This window comes from Ascidiella aspersa, chromosome 6 (assembly GCF_963924565.1).
Source record: "Ascidiella aspersa chromosome 6, kaAscAspe10.2, whole genome shotgun sequence".
Lineage (NCBI taxonomy): Eukaryota > Metazoa > Chordata > Ascidiacea > Phlebobranchia > Ascidiidae > Ascidiella > Ascidiella aspersa.
This window is the reverse complement of record NC_139452.1, coordinates 13587672-13602678: the sequence shown is the minus strand read 5'-3', so window position 1 is coordinate 13602678 and position 15007 is coordinate 13587672. Positions and strand designations below refer to the sequence as shown.

The window sequence follows — 15007 nt, the reverse complement described above, 5'->3', positions numbered from 1 at the left end:
AGATTTGAACTTTTAGGCTTTTTGGTGGGTGGTACTTACACTGGATGCAACATTTGGTTATATTTACCGCTGTATTATTTATTGTTGCTTGGAACGACCTTGTATTGTCATAATGCGGTTCGTTGATTAATTTACCCAAAGTTAATAAAAATATTATGTATAATTTTACAAAAAAATTGATAATTCTTAATTTAATACACCAAATTGTTTCACCGAAAGACAAACTTTTTTAGCCAAGCCATGTTAAATAACTCTTATGATCAAATATCGGGGTAATTGGAATAAGACTGGATATATTTGTTTCGTCTCAAAGCAGAATGGTAAAGTAGCAGTCTTAGAAGACCAGATCGATGCCATTCCCTTACCGATTTCTATATATATGACGATTAGCTAGTTTTGCACTTCAATGACCGTCCAATAGGATAAGCCCATGTAAGGTTCTGGTGAGCCTCACTACCGCCATCACTACCTGATTTTATAATCAAGTGTTGCCTTTGAGAAATCGGTTAACACTGTTCCATTAATCAATATGCAGATTCCAGGCCAGGAATCGCCCTGGTATTGATTTTCCTCCGATTGTGGGGCGACAGGGAGTACCATTCAAGGCGCAGTGTTAGCACTAACCGCACCTGACGCGGCAATTGCTTCCCTTTATGTTCCCTTTGTTATGTAATTTTCAAGCGTATTATGTTTGTTTGATTGTTCAGCTTTCGTGTTCGTTAAAAGCCCCCGGATTCTTGCTTTAACCCTGAAGTATTGTCGTTTCCAGCGTCCAATAAGACGCCGGCCACTGTTCGATGACTGTATTTGCTGTTTTTGGTGCACTGCCCAGACGTAAACGTTGTAAGCACTTTTTAGGAGTGTTTTTATGAAGGTTTCTTATTACCACAAATATTTTTGCTGCTTGTTTTATGTGTGTCTTAATGACGAATGTCATGCTCTAAAATTATAAATATTTATACAAATCGCCAGGGAAGTGCCGTAAATTGGTCGTTATTTCTTTCCTAGTAGTGCCTGAACAATAACTCTTCCGCACAAATCTAACGGGTTCACACGCAACGAGCGGGCGAGGAATCAGCACACGTGTTATTCACCTATGTTTAAACACATGATAAACGCCTAAATCCAAGTAACATCGGGTGGTACATGCACAAAGCACACACTTTGACGAACTTTGTTTATGGTTTGCCATTTTCGCGTGTATGAGACTTATTCCCACATTTTGTAATACAGTCGCGACTATTTTTGTCAGAAATTTTATTTTATCTTAATTCATGACTTAGCTTAGGGATGCGTACTGTGCGCAGACGTAGGGTCCACCCGTCTGATTGCCAAGTCTTTAAAGTTTACCTGATATTGGCTGGAACTTCATTATTCTTTAGTTGGTCTCTCATTTCATTGATCATCAAGGCAAGGTAAATATATGATATGAATGCTATAGTTTAACACACAAAATAGATTATTGTTTATTTACAACAGGGGTGTCCAACTCAAACATGCCGGCGTGCCAATTTTTATCTTATAACTTCTTCCCGTGCCAAAGTTTTGTAACTAATTCTTTTTAATCTTAAAAGCGATTTTTAACCAATAATAAAAACGTTTATTTATTTACACATGGAAAACTAGGAGGAATTCGTTTTATTGCGATTAAGTGTCCGTCGGTGAGCAGACTTTTGCTTCTTCACACCAAGCTGCTAGCCTGTGAATGCTAGCCTCCACTCGTGATGATTCTTTTATATTGTGAACAAACAATGACAATTGGCTCTGTAACAAATTTAGTATTTCTTGACAATTGGCTGAATAACAAATTGGACATTCTTTGACAATTCGCTGAATAACAAATTGAGCTTTTTTACAATTGGCTAAATAACAATTTTTTTGGGGGGGCTTGTGTGCCATTTTTTATTAGGTCGCGTGCCGCTTGTTGGACACCCCTGATTTACAACCTTTTTAGTTGTTGCGCATTTGGTACACAGTGCAGTTTTTCGCAATGGTTTCATGTTGTAGCATGACCTACCCTATGCATACAAACAGTAGGCTGCATGTTGTGACGCGTGTGATGTCAGAAGTGACGTGTAACGTTTCGTGTCGAGTGCCAATGATTCACAGTCCACCTGTTGTTATCACTCAGAATCTCTTATTTTATTTTTGCCATCCATCAACTTGAACCATTAAGTATAATACTGACCTTTACAAACATGAGAGATTGCATTTTCCAGCAATGCTCTGCGCAAATTCGGTACAATTTGAGAATTAACTCAAAATTCTTAGGTCAAATTTTATAACGATTATAGAACTGCCAAGTTTAGTCTATCACCGCCAGGACCTAACTAAGAAAAGGCATAAAAATTCGCTGGTTTTATTAACCGAGCGTAGCACACGGCGTCTCCCACAAGTCACGAAAGTGTGGCTAAACCCTCAAGCTTAGCCCAACCCTAAACAACGTTTTCGTGACAGGCTGCTATGGAAAGGAGACGCATTGTATATTCACGCCTCTCTTACCCGGCGTTTTCGTTTTTTTCCTTCACTCTTAAGTGACCTGAAATTTTCATGGTGCCTTGTAGGGTGGGTAATTGCGACATAAATAGACAGTTTATCTAAGTATTTTTGCATTAGTCTGTCATTCTACTGAAGTATACCCATAAATAAAAAAACAAATGTTCTAACCTAAAAAACAGAGTTAGACTTTGGTTGAAATGCAATACATGTTTTACCTGCTGTTTATATATATTTTTAAATTACTGTTGTGAAGCGCGACGACCTGCGCTCGGTGGGTTACCAAGAAAAAAGAAATACCCTACTGGGTGTTTTTTAATTTGGTTTGTTTAAAACTTTGATAACGGTTGAAAAGCATTGTAAAGCATAAGCTACTCTTTCTGCGAAATTCAAAAGTGCAAGTTGCAACATTTATGTAGCATTCTTTGGTAATTATCCAAGCACCGTATGCAGCAGGGAGCCGAATCTATATTTTATGAAAGAAATTTAATATCCAACAGGAAGAACACCAAATAGTACAACATGTTATTTTGCATACAAAAGGCGATGCTGGCACCAAATTGAAAAGCGAAAAAATCTCCCCGATCGGTCATTTTATGAATGACTTCCTTTGAATTACCCGCAAGTCTTTCCCTCAGGAACTCGTAATAGTTTTTTACCAAGTTAAAATAACATAGTCTTATGTTTCTGTTACATCACAGACGCATTAAATTGTCTCTAAAAACGAACTGCAACCTACTGTATAACAATAACTGATAATATCGATTGGCCGTTTTACTAAACTTACCACGAACCCGGATGTTTAAAAGTGCCGGGCTAGAAACACGTTGGAAAGGGTAGAGCGATTATTACCAACAATGTTGGAAAAGTAGAAGAATTGTCTTCCAAGGGTATCTAATTTTTTAATGATGTTGCAAATTGACGTTACAACGGGACGACTGAAACAAGTAATTTACGAAACAATTAATTAATTATCGTTCATAATCGTGGACAAATATGCAACTTAAAGCTTAGTTTAAATACATTGAAGGGGGTGGCGGTATTGCCTCGTAAAAAAGAACATTTGGCTTGCTTTCACCACCGGTTTAGTTCTAAGGTCAGTCTTTTTGTGTGTGAGCGTCACTATACTGTTTGTTCGGTCTTTAACCGTCTTCTAACTTTTAATATATCAATATTGTCACTTTGTATCATTTTAGGATATCTCTTCATATTAAAAAAGTCCCAGGTTGCATATTCTTTGTTTCGCTTGTTAAGTGTACTTTCAGGTAAAGTTTCTGTTAAAAACGTCGAATTGCTTTTAGCTCTGGTTCTCACGGACCTCAAACAAGCATGATTTGTTTGTGTGTGCTTTTCTTAGCGCCAAGGACAATGAGCGCGTTACTTGTAATTCGAGTCAATTCATGCGAGAAAGTTTTATTTCAAGGTTGTATTTTCGTAATTTTAATGGTGTGAGTCTGGAATCGATGCACACCAAACAAACTGTGTATATACGGTGTTGGGAGATTTTATTATAAGGTATTTAAAACATCTATTGAAAACAATGGCTCACTGATATTTGTCAGTTGTGTGCGATATAAATAGGTGTTTAATTTAGTTTAGAACGAAAGTGGAAATCTTCAAAAAATGTTGTTGAATCTGTTTGAACTTTAAAAAAAATACTGCTTCAGTAATGCGTTTGCAAAATATAGTTTGTATGGGTTTGTACAGAACCTCTATCAAACATCCACGTCATAAAATATTTAAAGCCAATTGTTCTTAAAACCTTCATGCTTTTTCGATCGTGCAATCCCTACGCAGTAGGCCTTTCTACGCCTTAATCAATCAATAAAATCCAGTCACTGCCTCATAACTTGTTTTCATGTGCGCTGTTTGCTGTTGCGAAACCGAGATTAAACGCAAAACTATGCTTTTCGTATTTTGTTTGGTCGACCGTAAACGCAAGATATATATTCTCTTTCGTTATTCGTTCAGGTTGGTTGATTAGCAAATGTGTATTCCACGAATGACAAGGCTAAGTCAAACCTTATTCCTTTTTTCTCGCAAAAAACGTCGAGATGGCCGCAGCAAATGTTCCTTGCTATTCGCTGTGTTGGTGTAACAATGGCGTTTTTTTAACTAAAGCAGATTCTTTAACCGTGGTTTAATGGTGACTGTCATGCACGTTTTAAAGTCGCCATTTTTTAGTTTGATAGTTAACGCAAAATTATTCTCTGTAAGCATATCCTAAGACCACGTGTTGAGTGTCCAATTGAATTGACACAACTTATTTTCTCTCAACCGCATCTTGTGTTTCAGCTGACTTGGCGCACAGCTCGGCGCAGATATTGCGCCAATCGTGGCGTAATAACACCCAGAAAAAATATATTTGTTCAATATTGCAGGTGGCAAAAGGCGTGCTTGTAATTTAGACTAGACCCCTAAATGGAACTTAGGAAACTGCGCTGCTGAAAGTCGATTTAACATTCTACAAACGCCACTCACACATATTTCTCACCGTCTTGGTTTAGTTTTTCGCCTGAAGTTATCGAATGTCCTCCAACTAAGCGGTTTCACAGCTGGCGCCTGGCAGGAGTGTTGACTACGCACGTCGCATGTTTTCGCTGTGCGCCTTAGGTTCGCTTTTCCTGGACGTTAATTGGCTGTTTCTGATTAGTTTTTATGATTTCATTAGAAATACGATCACTATTTTGTGACGTCATTATTCATTAACGTAAGACGAAAATATAGGAAAATTCTCCATGTTAAAAACTCGGCTGTCGTTAAACGTAGTTCACTTCTAGTTCTGACACGGTGTTTTTTATAGCAAGAGTTGGCAAATCCGATGTGGAATTTAATGTGGTGCATTACCAACTTGTGAACCCTTACCCCTCAGCTATATAGGTTATGTTAAGGAAAAATAAAGACTATACCTTTTAAGAACGTTTAGTTAATATAAAGAAATAATCTATGCTTTGTATAAGTATTTTGCATAAAACACTCTTTTTTTACGTTTATTTTAGATTCTCCATACAAGTGTTTTAGCTTTTAGAACAGACGTTATATATATATTTTTTTGTTTTGAGGCGGAGTTAGTTTCTTCGTGTTAATATTTGGACGCACATTCCGCAAATAGGTTATCGAGCCGCGTTTTACGTAACGTTTACGAACGGGTACTTTCTTTAAAACTATGGTATTTTTCCTTTAGTCGGTTGCCGCTTGTTTGTTATTTTTCTCTTTTGGTGAACACTTGATGCCCAACTGAAGTAATTAGACTTTTATGTAGGCCGGGCTTCGACCGACCGGCGTCAATGAGGCCATTGGTAACAGGCGGTGATCGACATATGACTTTTACGGGTATCGTGAGTAATAGGAGTCTGCTATAACTGGGAAGTCTTTTCATCGAGGGTAAAATCATTTGTGGTTTTCAATCTACAAAGAGTCCAAGGTAACATGTACACTTTCGTACATGATTATATATAACTAAAATTCAAAAATGCATCGGTCGCAGCCCCAGGAGATAGTTTTAAACGTGCTTTCGAGATGCAAAACATGGTAATACCACCACTGCATGACATTTCCCAAACCGGAAAAGCACGCGCAAAAGTTGCGAAACTGTGATAGAATATTGTTTGACGGATTAAATAGAAATGAAAAAGCAAAACTAGCATGCGCAGGAAGGATTTATTTCTCTTAATTTCTGCAAACGAACAGTTTCCCGGCAATGTCGCTATATAGATAACGATTGCAAACTAAAACGTGAGAGCGTTTACGAATATGCACGCATTCAAGCAAGGGAAATGCCGACAGGCCCATTTGTATCGCAATGAATTGCGCGCATGCAATCGAGGCCCTTTTTTCAATCTGCAGCACGAAACCAGCGCTTGTTTTTCACTCCCTTCCTATTTCGGCAAACCTCAGTGACAGCGACTCGCGTGGGCAGAGGAAGCCCAACATAAAAACGATATATTTCTTGCACGTCACAAAGGCCTGGTGTTACGCGTTCTCGTTTACGTACGCTGGTTATGGCTTTCGCCTACACACGACACGGCTATCTGAGGCAGTGGTACTAATAGTGGGGCGTGTTGCCTGAAAATAAGGCCTGCAAATAATTTGCTTAGCCATGATTGTTTTTGCGGTTAGGAGCAATACCTAATTTTATGATAAAAAAAAAACAAGATGGGTTATAGTTTATAATTTAATTAGTTTTCGTCCATTTCGGCTCATGGCACACTACACAAAAACTTAATAGATTGAGGCACCCCAACTATGTTTTCCCCAAGTAATTGTTCTGTATATCACAATAAAAGAAATCGAAAGAACACACCTCAGCTGTCATCAATGTAGGAAATTACATCTTAACTAATTACAGTTTCTTCCAACTGAAACAATGTGCGACAAATCGAGCAACAATTATGTTACAAAATCCAAAATATTTCTCGTCACCTTTTAGTACAAACATCACCCCGTTTGGCAACCACTCTTCCACAGCCTATTTTTATTCTCTTGACCCAGAAAAGACGCCGAGATCAAGTCGCGAAGTTTGGCAAACATCAACGCCACGGACATCAGCTACATCACCGAACCCAACGTCAACTTAACCAGGAACTGCTGGTCCGAGTCCTGTGAGCAGGGAAAAAGTAAGAGGCAAAATATTGAAGTAAATCGAGCACGCCAACGCAGAACAGATCCTCTTGGCGTTTGTTTTCTCCAGTTTATGACTTTGTAACGATTCCCCGTATTTTAATGTTTCCTGAAGAGGTCCTGGACCGTCGTGTTTTTCTACCGTTAAAACACATACACAGACAAGCGCTCTAAAATAGCCTAATTAAAATCTTGAAAACCCCGATATTTTATTTTTAACAATACATAGAATACACTCATGTACAGCACGTTGTTAAATATGATTCCTTGCGGCCTGTTCTGTCCACTGCTATGAACATTATATATCCAATTACCATTAGAACAAATGTGTAATATTGGTAAACGTTGTGAATTTACCATCGCCTATTTCGAGTCGAACAACCATGTTGTGATAATATCACACTTTGAAATGTCTCTTCGTCAACCGCCTTTTTACATGATAACTTTAAGCGGATTTTTGTATAGTTTCCTTCCCACTGTGAGTTCACCCGTGAGTTCAAACGAATTTAATTCAGCACGTAAACCTTACCATGAAGTTCGTTCGGAAATCCTCATTTTATTGAAATGCGGCGTACAGGTCTGTTGATTGTAAACCGTTTTTCACGACAAAGGTGGACCCACAGGTGAAGATTTACGAGTTGCATTTTGTAGTTGTTTAAAGCAACGTAAATTGATGTTTTGAACCAGTCATTTTTTGAACCAGTTAAATTTTTTCGGTTATGTAAATGTTTTCACATCGATCTGGCAAATCAGGCTATGTGAAAGGGCTTATGTTTAACATATAGTCTTTAGCATGCAGCGTTTCTAAATCGTTCTAATTTATCTGCAAGTTTCGTGGACTATTGACGCTAAGAACGCCTAAATTTGACTTTGCAAATCGTCTGTTTGACGCGAAAAAATACAGCATTTCAGTTCGTTTACGCGCATTAACGTCAGATTGTCACGTAAATTTCAATTGCGCATGCAACACTGTAAATTTCAATGTATTTGCTTTATACCATCGTTTCAAAACTTACCACGTTCTGCTAAATAATGTTTTGTTGTAAATGCAATGATACCATCTGTTACAACCGCGAAGGCCGAGCGTTTCTTTTCGAGAATAAGGGTAATTTAAACGTTTAAGATAGCCACCTGCGATGTAGAGCGCTTGGCCGTCTTGGCGCTATTGAAAAAAAGAAACACATAAATTTTGTAAAAGTGTTACATGCTGGTTTTCTATGTTATTAACCGGTCGTTTTACCAATAATGTTTCTTTTGTAATCAGGCCTGTTTAATATTACGTGGTTTGCTGTCACGTGCTAAGAAACACAGCCACAAAGTGCTGTAATTATGTGGCAATAAGGCCAGGCAGGTTTTTAATGCCAGGCATAACTGTTCGCGGTTCAACATCGCAACAATCACGGTTTTTGTGATAATCATTTATTGGGATTTCAAGGGTGTCGTCAAAACTTCAAACACCCCCATGCTACGATCCTGGTGACCTCCCTTGCGACTTTAAATGGCAATTTTTCTGAAACGCGAAAGTGGCGTCCCAAGATGTTCAGCCAATAGAAATGGGAGATCACAACCCATGAAAGGTTGAGATCAAATGATTTAGACCAAAAGTTCATTATATATCGTAATCCACTACTGACGCGCTTTAAAACTACGGTAGCGAGTAATTCGGGAAAATCGTAATAATTCGTTTATCCCTAGCCCTACACAACTGTCAGGAAACCTAGTAGCCCTTCAAATGTCTAAACAAGGTGCGCAATATCGGAACCAAGTGGCATTAGTTTAATATTTGTGTACCGACATTCAAATCGAATCACGTTTAAGGAGGTTCAATATGTAGCATAAGATAAAAACCTGTTTCACAATTTGTGGTTTTAATTAAATACACACATATTCGACCTGTGTATTACATGTGATTGCTTGAGATATTAATTAACGTCAAACAAAAGCCTATAACTCTAGCTCCTGGATAAAATAAAATTATAAACATGTTGGAATCTTTTGATATCACGAAATTTGTTATTAAACCATATCAAATCCATATAGTCAAGTTCGATTTTCACGGCTAACCTCAATAAGGTTCATCGAGAAAAAACAAAGCTATACTTCAATTGGGAAGTTGATTTGTAACCAACCACTTATTTAGACGTGACTTGGAACCTGGTCGTCTTTATCAAGTCGAGCGTCAGCAACGCCCGACATCGAGAAATCCTTCGCCGCACGTGGGCGCTATGGGGCTATGTGGACGGCGGACGGTTCACGACCGTTTTCGTTATTGGCAAGGCACAAAGCCAGACCGCCAATGCCCTTTTGGAAGAGGAGAAAAACAGATATAACGACATTTTGCACTACGACGGTCCGGATGATTATAAGTGAGTAGGAACACTATAACAACAAGTATAGGAGAATAGAAGAGACTGTCCCTTGAAAGTGTATCTGGATATCTTTCCATTCATATTTTTTAGACCACTAAACGCCAAATTTTTTTTACAACAACAACGCAACGGCTATTAATTAAATTTGATCAATCATTAACGATTTGTCATTAGTTTGTAAGAATGAGATTTATAACTGACGACCTTTGCATAGCAAGATTGGCGCACGTTTTGATTTTTGTTAATCTAAATTTATCTAATTGATGTATGTATGTCTGTTATCTGTATATCGTCAGTTGATATCCGTGTGCTACAATTCGCCGGCACATTATACCAATGTTTTTGTTGAAGGCACATATATAGCCGACTTTAATTCAAAGTTATTGTGCGTTCGCAGGAACGTAGCGTTCAAGACGCTTACAGGTATGAAGTGGGCTGACGAGAACCTGCCCGACGACTACTTCTACGCCACCGGCGACGACGACTTCCTCGTCGACCTCGCGCGGCTGCAAGAGACCGTCGACTATCACCGCGAGTGGGCGGTAAAGAACGGCACCGGGCACTACCCGATCCTTTGTCTGTTCGACGGACGCGAGGGCGCGAAACCGTTTCGCGAGCGCATCAGCAAGTGGTATGTGACGCTTAGCGAGTACCCCGGCGAGGTTTACCCAAAGTTCTGCATGGGCGGTATGTACTTGACCTCTATGCGCGTTATGCGCCGCCTCTGGGAGATCTCAAAGGCGCACCGGCCGATGCGTGTGGACGACGTGTGGATAACCGGCATTCTGCGAGAGAAGCTTGGTATCCCGCCACACATGGTGATTATCCTGCCTGAGCCGCCAATCGCCACCCACTACTTAGGCTTTCCGCCCAAGACCATGAACGAGTCTCCCGGCGTTATGATGGCCAAAGAATGGAACAATACGCTGCGCCTCGCCGAGAACAAGACCCTGTGTACTTGCAAGTGATGCCCCCCGGCTGCGGATGCAGCATCAGCGGAAAAGAATTGCTTTCCAAGTGGAAGGAAAACCAAACGGCGGTTAGTAAGGCAGGTGGTCCCTCATGGCTCGAACATCGCCACCTTAAAAAGCCCCAGAATATGGCTGCATTTCCGTTTCGTGGCAAGTCTTCAAATCATATTTGCCCCTTCCCCAAATGGTCGAAAGTTACAATCTTATTACCTAACCCTTTTTTGACTGAAACTGAAAATCCGTTTTGTCGCGTGACTTGCCATAAACTATGTGTCAATTACCTTTACATCGCAAACGGATATAGTTAAAGTTCGGTTTTCTGGATCAAGAAAGCGAAATCAAATCTATTTTTATCGTCCCTCAACAATATATTTTATCAGCGTTTTGCGCTCTGGCTGTGATGATACATAAGATGTGTTTTTTACATTTATATTGCAATTCCTGTATTGAAGAACTTTTTGCTTTCTGGAACAAAATAGGGTTTTATTCTAATGTCGCATGTTATTTATTTTCGACTGTCGTGCTTTACTGCACGTATTTTTTTACGGCCATCGTTTTTCGCAAAGCGCTTTAACCATGAAAATGAAATGTATTCCGTTTTTGGTGCTCTACACACTCCAAAGAGCTTTAACTGCCATCGGTAATCAAACATTAAAAAATAGCTTTTAATTCATCTGAAATCTCGTGTTTCGGCAGAGCCTACATTCGTATTTCCCGTGAGGTGTTTTCTGCCTCAGGCCTGAATAACATGTGTCCCGAAATCTATTCACTAAAAGTGACCTTTAGCCAGTTGGTTTCATTTTTCTTAACTTAACATCGACACCTCTTATTCGAATTTATCGTGGTTGCAATCAGTCAGGGCTGCGGAGTCGGAGTCGGACTTGGGACTCGGGACTCGACGGAGTCGGTTTGTTTTGCCGGAGTCGGACTCGGGACTCGAGTAAGACCGCGTAAAACTACCCGAGTCCCGAGTCCGACGTGCGCATGCGCAGTATCAAATTTTTTAACTGTCAAGGCGGCAAAATGTAAGTTGTAAAAGTGTAATAGCATATGTGAAATATTTTTAAACCATGTAATGCGGGTTGCTCAATTGTGACACCAATATGAGTGGATTACAGAAAATGCACCTTAATTTAGTTCCGTAAATGGGTAAAATACAGGCTATGGAGTCATGGCTGGACTCGAGACTCGACAAAATCTTACATTTGGCCGGAGTCGGACTCGGATTGTTTTTACCCGACTCCGCAGCCCAGGTTCCAATGAACGTTACAGCGTATGTTTGTTCGAGGCCCACGAGGAACCAGTTGTTCCAGTTAGACCTGGTATTCCTGATCGCCACTATTACGAATTTACACATTTGAGGCAACCTAACACTTCTAGATTGTTGTTTGGTGTATCGCCAGATGCGGAGTTGTATTTTCGTACTTTGATCGTGTATGAAAAATTGATTTTTTTTATGCGGCGTTACTACTGTTAGGAGCTGATATTATTCCTTCTTTACGGAAATGTATTTTAACGGAATATCTCACTTTTATTAATTTTAATTTACTTCACCAAAAGTGTGCTTGCCATACATATCTTTTGCCAGAAATTCGCTTTCGCAGTGCTCACATAAATGGACGTTTTCTATACATTTTCCCTTACCATGTTTAAATTTGAAGGGTAACGCGCTGTATTGTTTTATACAGAATGCAGAACAGCGATTTGTTTTATTTTAAAGCTGTTACTTCTCATTCTTCCAGCATGATTACCTGCTAGTCTCTTGTGTTATTTCGCGTTGGATTAATTTCTAATGTTGTTATCTTCAATGCACCTAATGAATTGGACACCTTTTGTCGATGTCTTAGTTAAACAGAAGGAATTTCATTAACATAGTTCAGGTGATCATGTTATAACCATGCGACTTGGACTTTTAACCAGTATTCGATTATCCGTTAAACCCGAAATACCATCAGGACTGAAAAAATATTGCAAATTTAAACAAAGGTGCTATTATATTTATTTATATAAATGATCGTAGCTAGACCTTGAATATAATTGTTCTACTTTAACTAGCATAAGGCGAAATTTTTGGGGAGGATCATCCGAATTTTACCGGAAAACGCTTTAAAGTTTTAGGAACCAACCACACATATATATTTTATATCCTATAGTGCTATACATCGCAAATTAGTATATAAAACATTAATTTGCCCTACAGTTTTAATACTGCATATATTCGCTGTAAATAATGTTAAATGTTGTAAACCTATAACGGTTTTGAATGTTTGACACATCGACTGTTAGGAAACACCCAATAAAACCTAAAAAGAAATAAAAAAAAAAACAAGCAGGAAAATCTATAAAACTAAGACCTACAAGATCCAAAAACGCCTTATTATCCACAACAGAATAAGAACTGAATGGTCTGAATAAGATATAAACCTGTCGAAATAAGTCCTAAACTCTTGGGAAAAAGCGTTGTACGGGTTTCAAAGCAACTGTGCCCAATTGATATGACCTGTTTTTTGAAGATCGTATTGTTACGAAACAACAAAAATAGTTACGTAACAATTAGAATAGGCTTCGGCATTATTTTTTTGTAAACAAAACCAGTTGACAAAGTATAAAGTTGTGAATCCATTTTTTGTGAAAAAAAACGAAAGCTACTCGCGTACCACTAGTGGACACAGGTTGGGAACCCCTGCTGTAGAGAGAGGATTTGGGACGATAGCGGGTCACAGGTCTAGCATGGGCCGTTATAATTTCGATGTTTGCTGCCCTAGTTGGAATGTTTAAGAACCGGATTATTTTGCTCGTATTGGGGTTATTGGTGGTTAATGGGTGGAGTTAGAAAATGGTATAACACTTATTATTGTGGGAGTTGATAATGTACTTGAGGGTTCGGGTTTTAGGGTTAGGTAAAGGGATGTATAAGGACTGATTCTGACCATTTAGGTGTTATTTTTACGGGTTTATGACTTTCCGATTCGGACGTTATTACGACTACTATTATATGGTATTATATGGGTCGAAAATTTATTTTGTGGACATAACTCGTTTTTGCTCGAATTATATGCGCCGAAATATTTGTTCGGAAATATTTCGTTTTAGCCCGAATTATTTATGGTTTTTTTGGGGGTTTGTTCCAGACCGTTTTTTGTCCGGAGTTTTTTAGTAAAACTATTATTCGGAGAGACTTTAAATATCCAGACACGATGGAGGCTTATATGTAGATGACGTTTTAAGGGTTTTGAAGTGTATTTACCTGGGAGCCTTCAGCTGGTGGTACAAATTGCAAACAAAATATGACGTCATTGCCAAATTCATTTCGGCTCTGTACTCCTACCTAGCGGTAGTAATATTTCCTAAAAAGGATATTGTTAAAACGACACCGGTTATACCAGTGGTTCTCAACCTTTTTCTTTCGTGGCCTATACACGTTTCAAAAAAATCTGTTGCCCAAGAAATTTTTATTAAAGAAAAATTTGTAAAAAAGATTTAGAACCAAACACAGCAGAACATATTTTAATTTATCCCAAGCCATTATTCCTGTACAATTACATATAGTGACACAAATGAAACTAAATCTAGCTTTTTTAAATTGGTCTGTGCCCCACCTCAAAATGTTCTTATGGCCCACCAGTGAGCCATGGCCCACTGGTTGAGAACCGCTGGGTTATACAGACTGTTTCGCGATACGCGACGAAGGGGCACTGTTGAAGCAGCGAAACAGATTCCGCCAAAGGAGTACATTCTACTTCGCCAGACACAAGTATGTAATATACATACAGCCGAAACCTAAACATCTTCCCTGCCTTAGGCTGATATATGCAATTATAAAAACGGTCCATTATGCTTTATAGGCCTTTAGAATTGTGTATTTTTATTTTTATCATTAATGCATTAGGCAAACCATAATATAATTAATTCTTTATGTATCACGTCACTCTGAAAAACATGTACTACGGTATGTAGCGTCTACGGTATGTTATGTATTCTACACTATAACATTATATAACCTTGTAGCCCTATGATTAAGCTCGTTTTAAGGGAACCGTTGCGCAATTCTATACGATTTACAAAATTCAACATTGTATCTGATGCGGCCCTTTGTAACAAACTTGCCCATTCTGGTTTAAATGAGGGGCGTATCCAGAATATCAAAAAGGGGGTCCCGACTTTTCAACTTAGGGAATTCCCCTACTTTCCATCTGACGTTAATGCATAATGACGTCATAAAAAAAATAATCAGACGCACGCAATTTACGTCAAACGCAAAAGCAAACACGTGCGTCGAAACTGCTCAGTGTGCGATCGTTAACACCAGGTGGAAAACTAAACCAAGACGGTGAAGCATGTGTGATTGATTTTGGTAGAATCGATTGCACACTAAATACGTGCTCTTTTATGCTTATAGAGAATAATTTTGCGATAACTATTATTACATAAAAAATGCGACTTTAAAACAGTCAAAGTTAAGAAAATGCCGTTGTTACACCAACATCGGATATTATAACGGCGACAGCGAACAGCGAGAAACATTAGAGTTATAGACTCACTCGACGTTTT

At 38.8% G+C, this 15007-nt stretch overlaps 1 protein-coding gene across 1 annotated transcript; it reads left to right on the top strand.

Annotated features, from left to right (window-relative positions):
• Window positions 1–915: 915 nt before the first annotated feature.
• On the top strand, window positions 916–11420 carry LOC146139990 (beta-1,4-mannosylglycolipid beta-1,3-N-acetylglucosaminyltransferase brn-like). The gene is made up of 4 exons (XM_083391899.1): window positions 916–1415; window positions 6988–7112; window positions 9257–9482; window positions 9883–11420. Exons 1-4 carry the CDS (start codon window positions 1291–1293, stop codon window positions 10451–10453), a joined length of 1047 nt encoding a protein of 348 aa, XP_083248025.1. The 5' UTR covers window positions 916–1290; the 3' UTR covers window positions 10454–11420.
• The last annotated feature ends 3587 nt before the right edge of the window (window positions 11421–15007 follow it).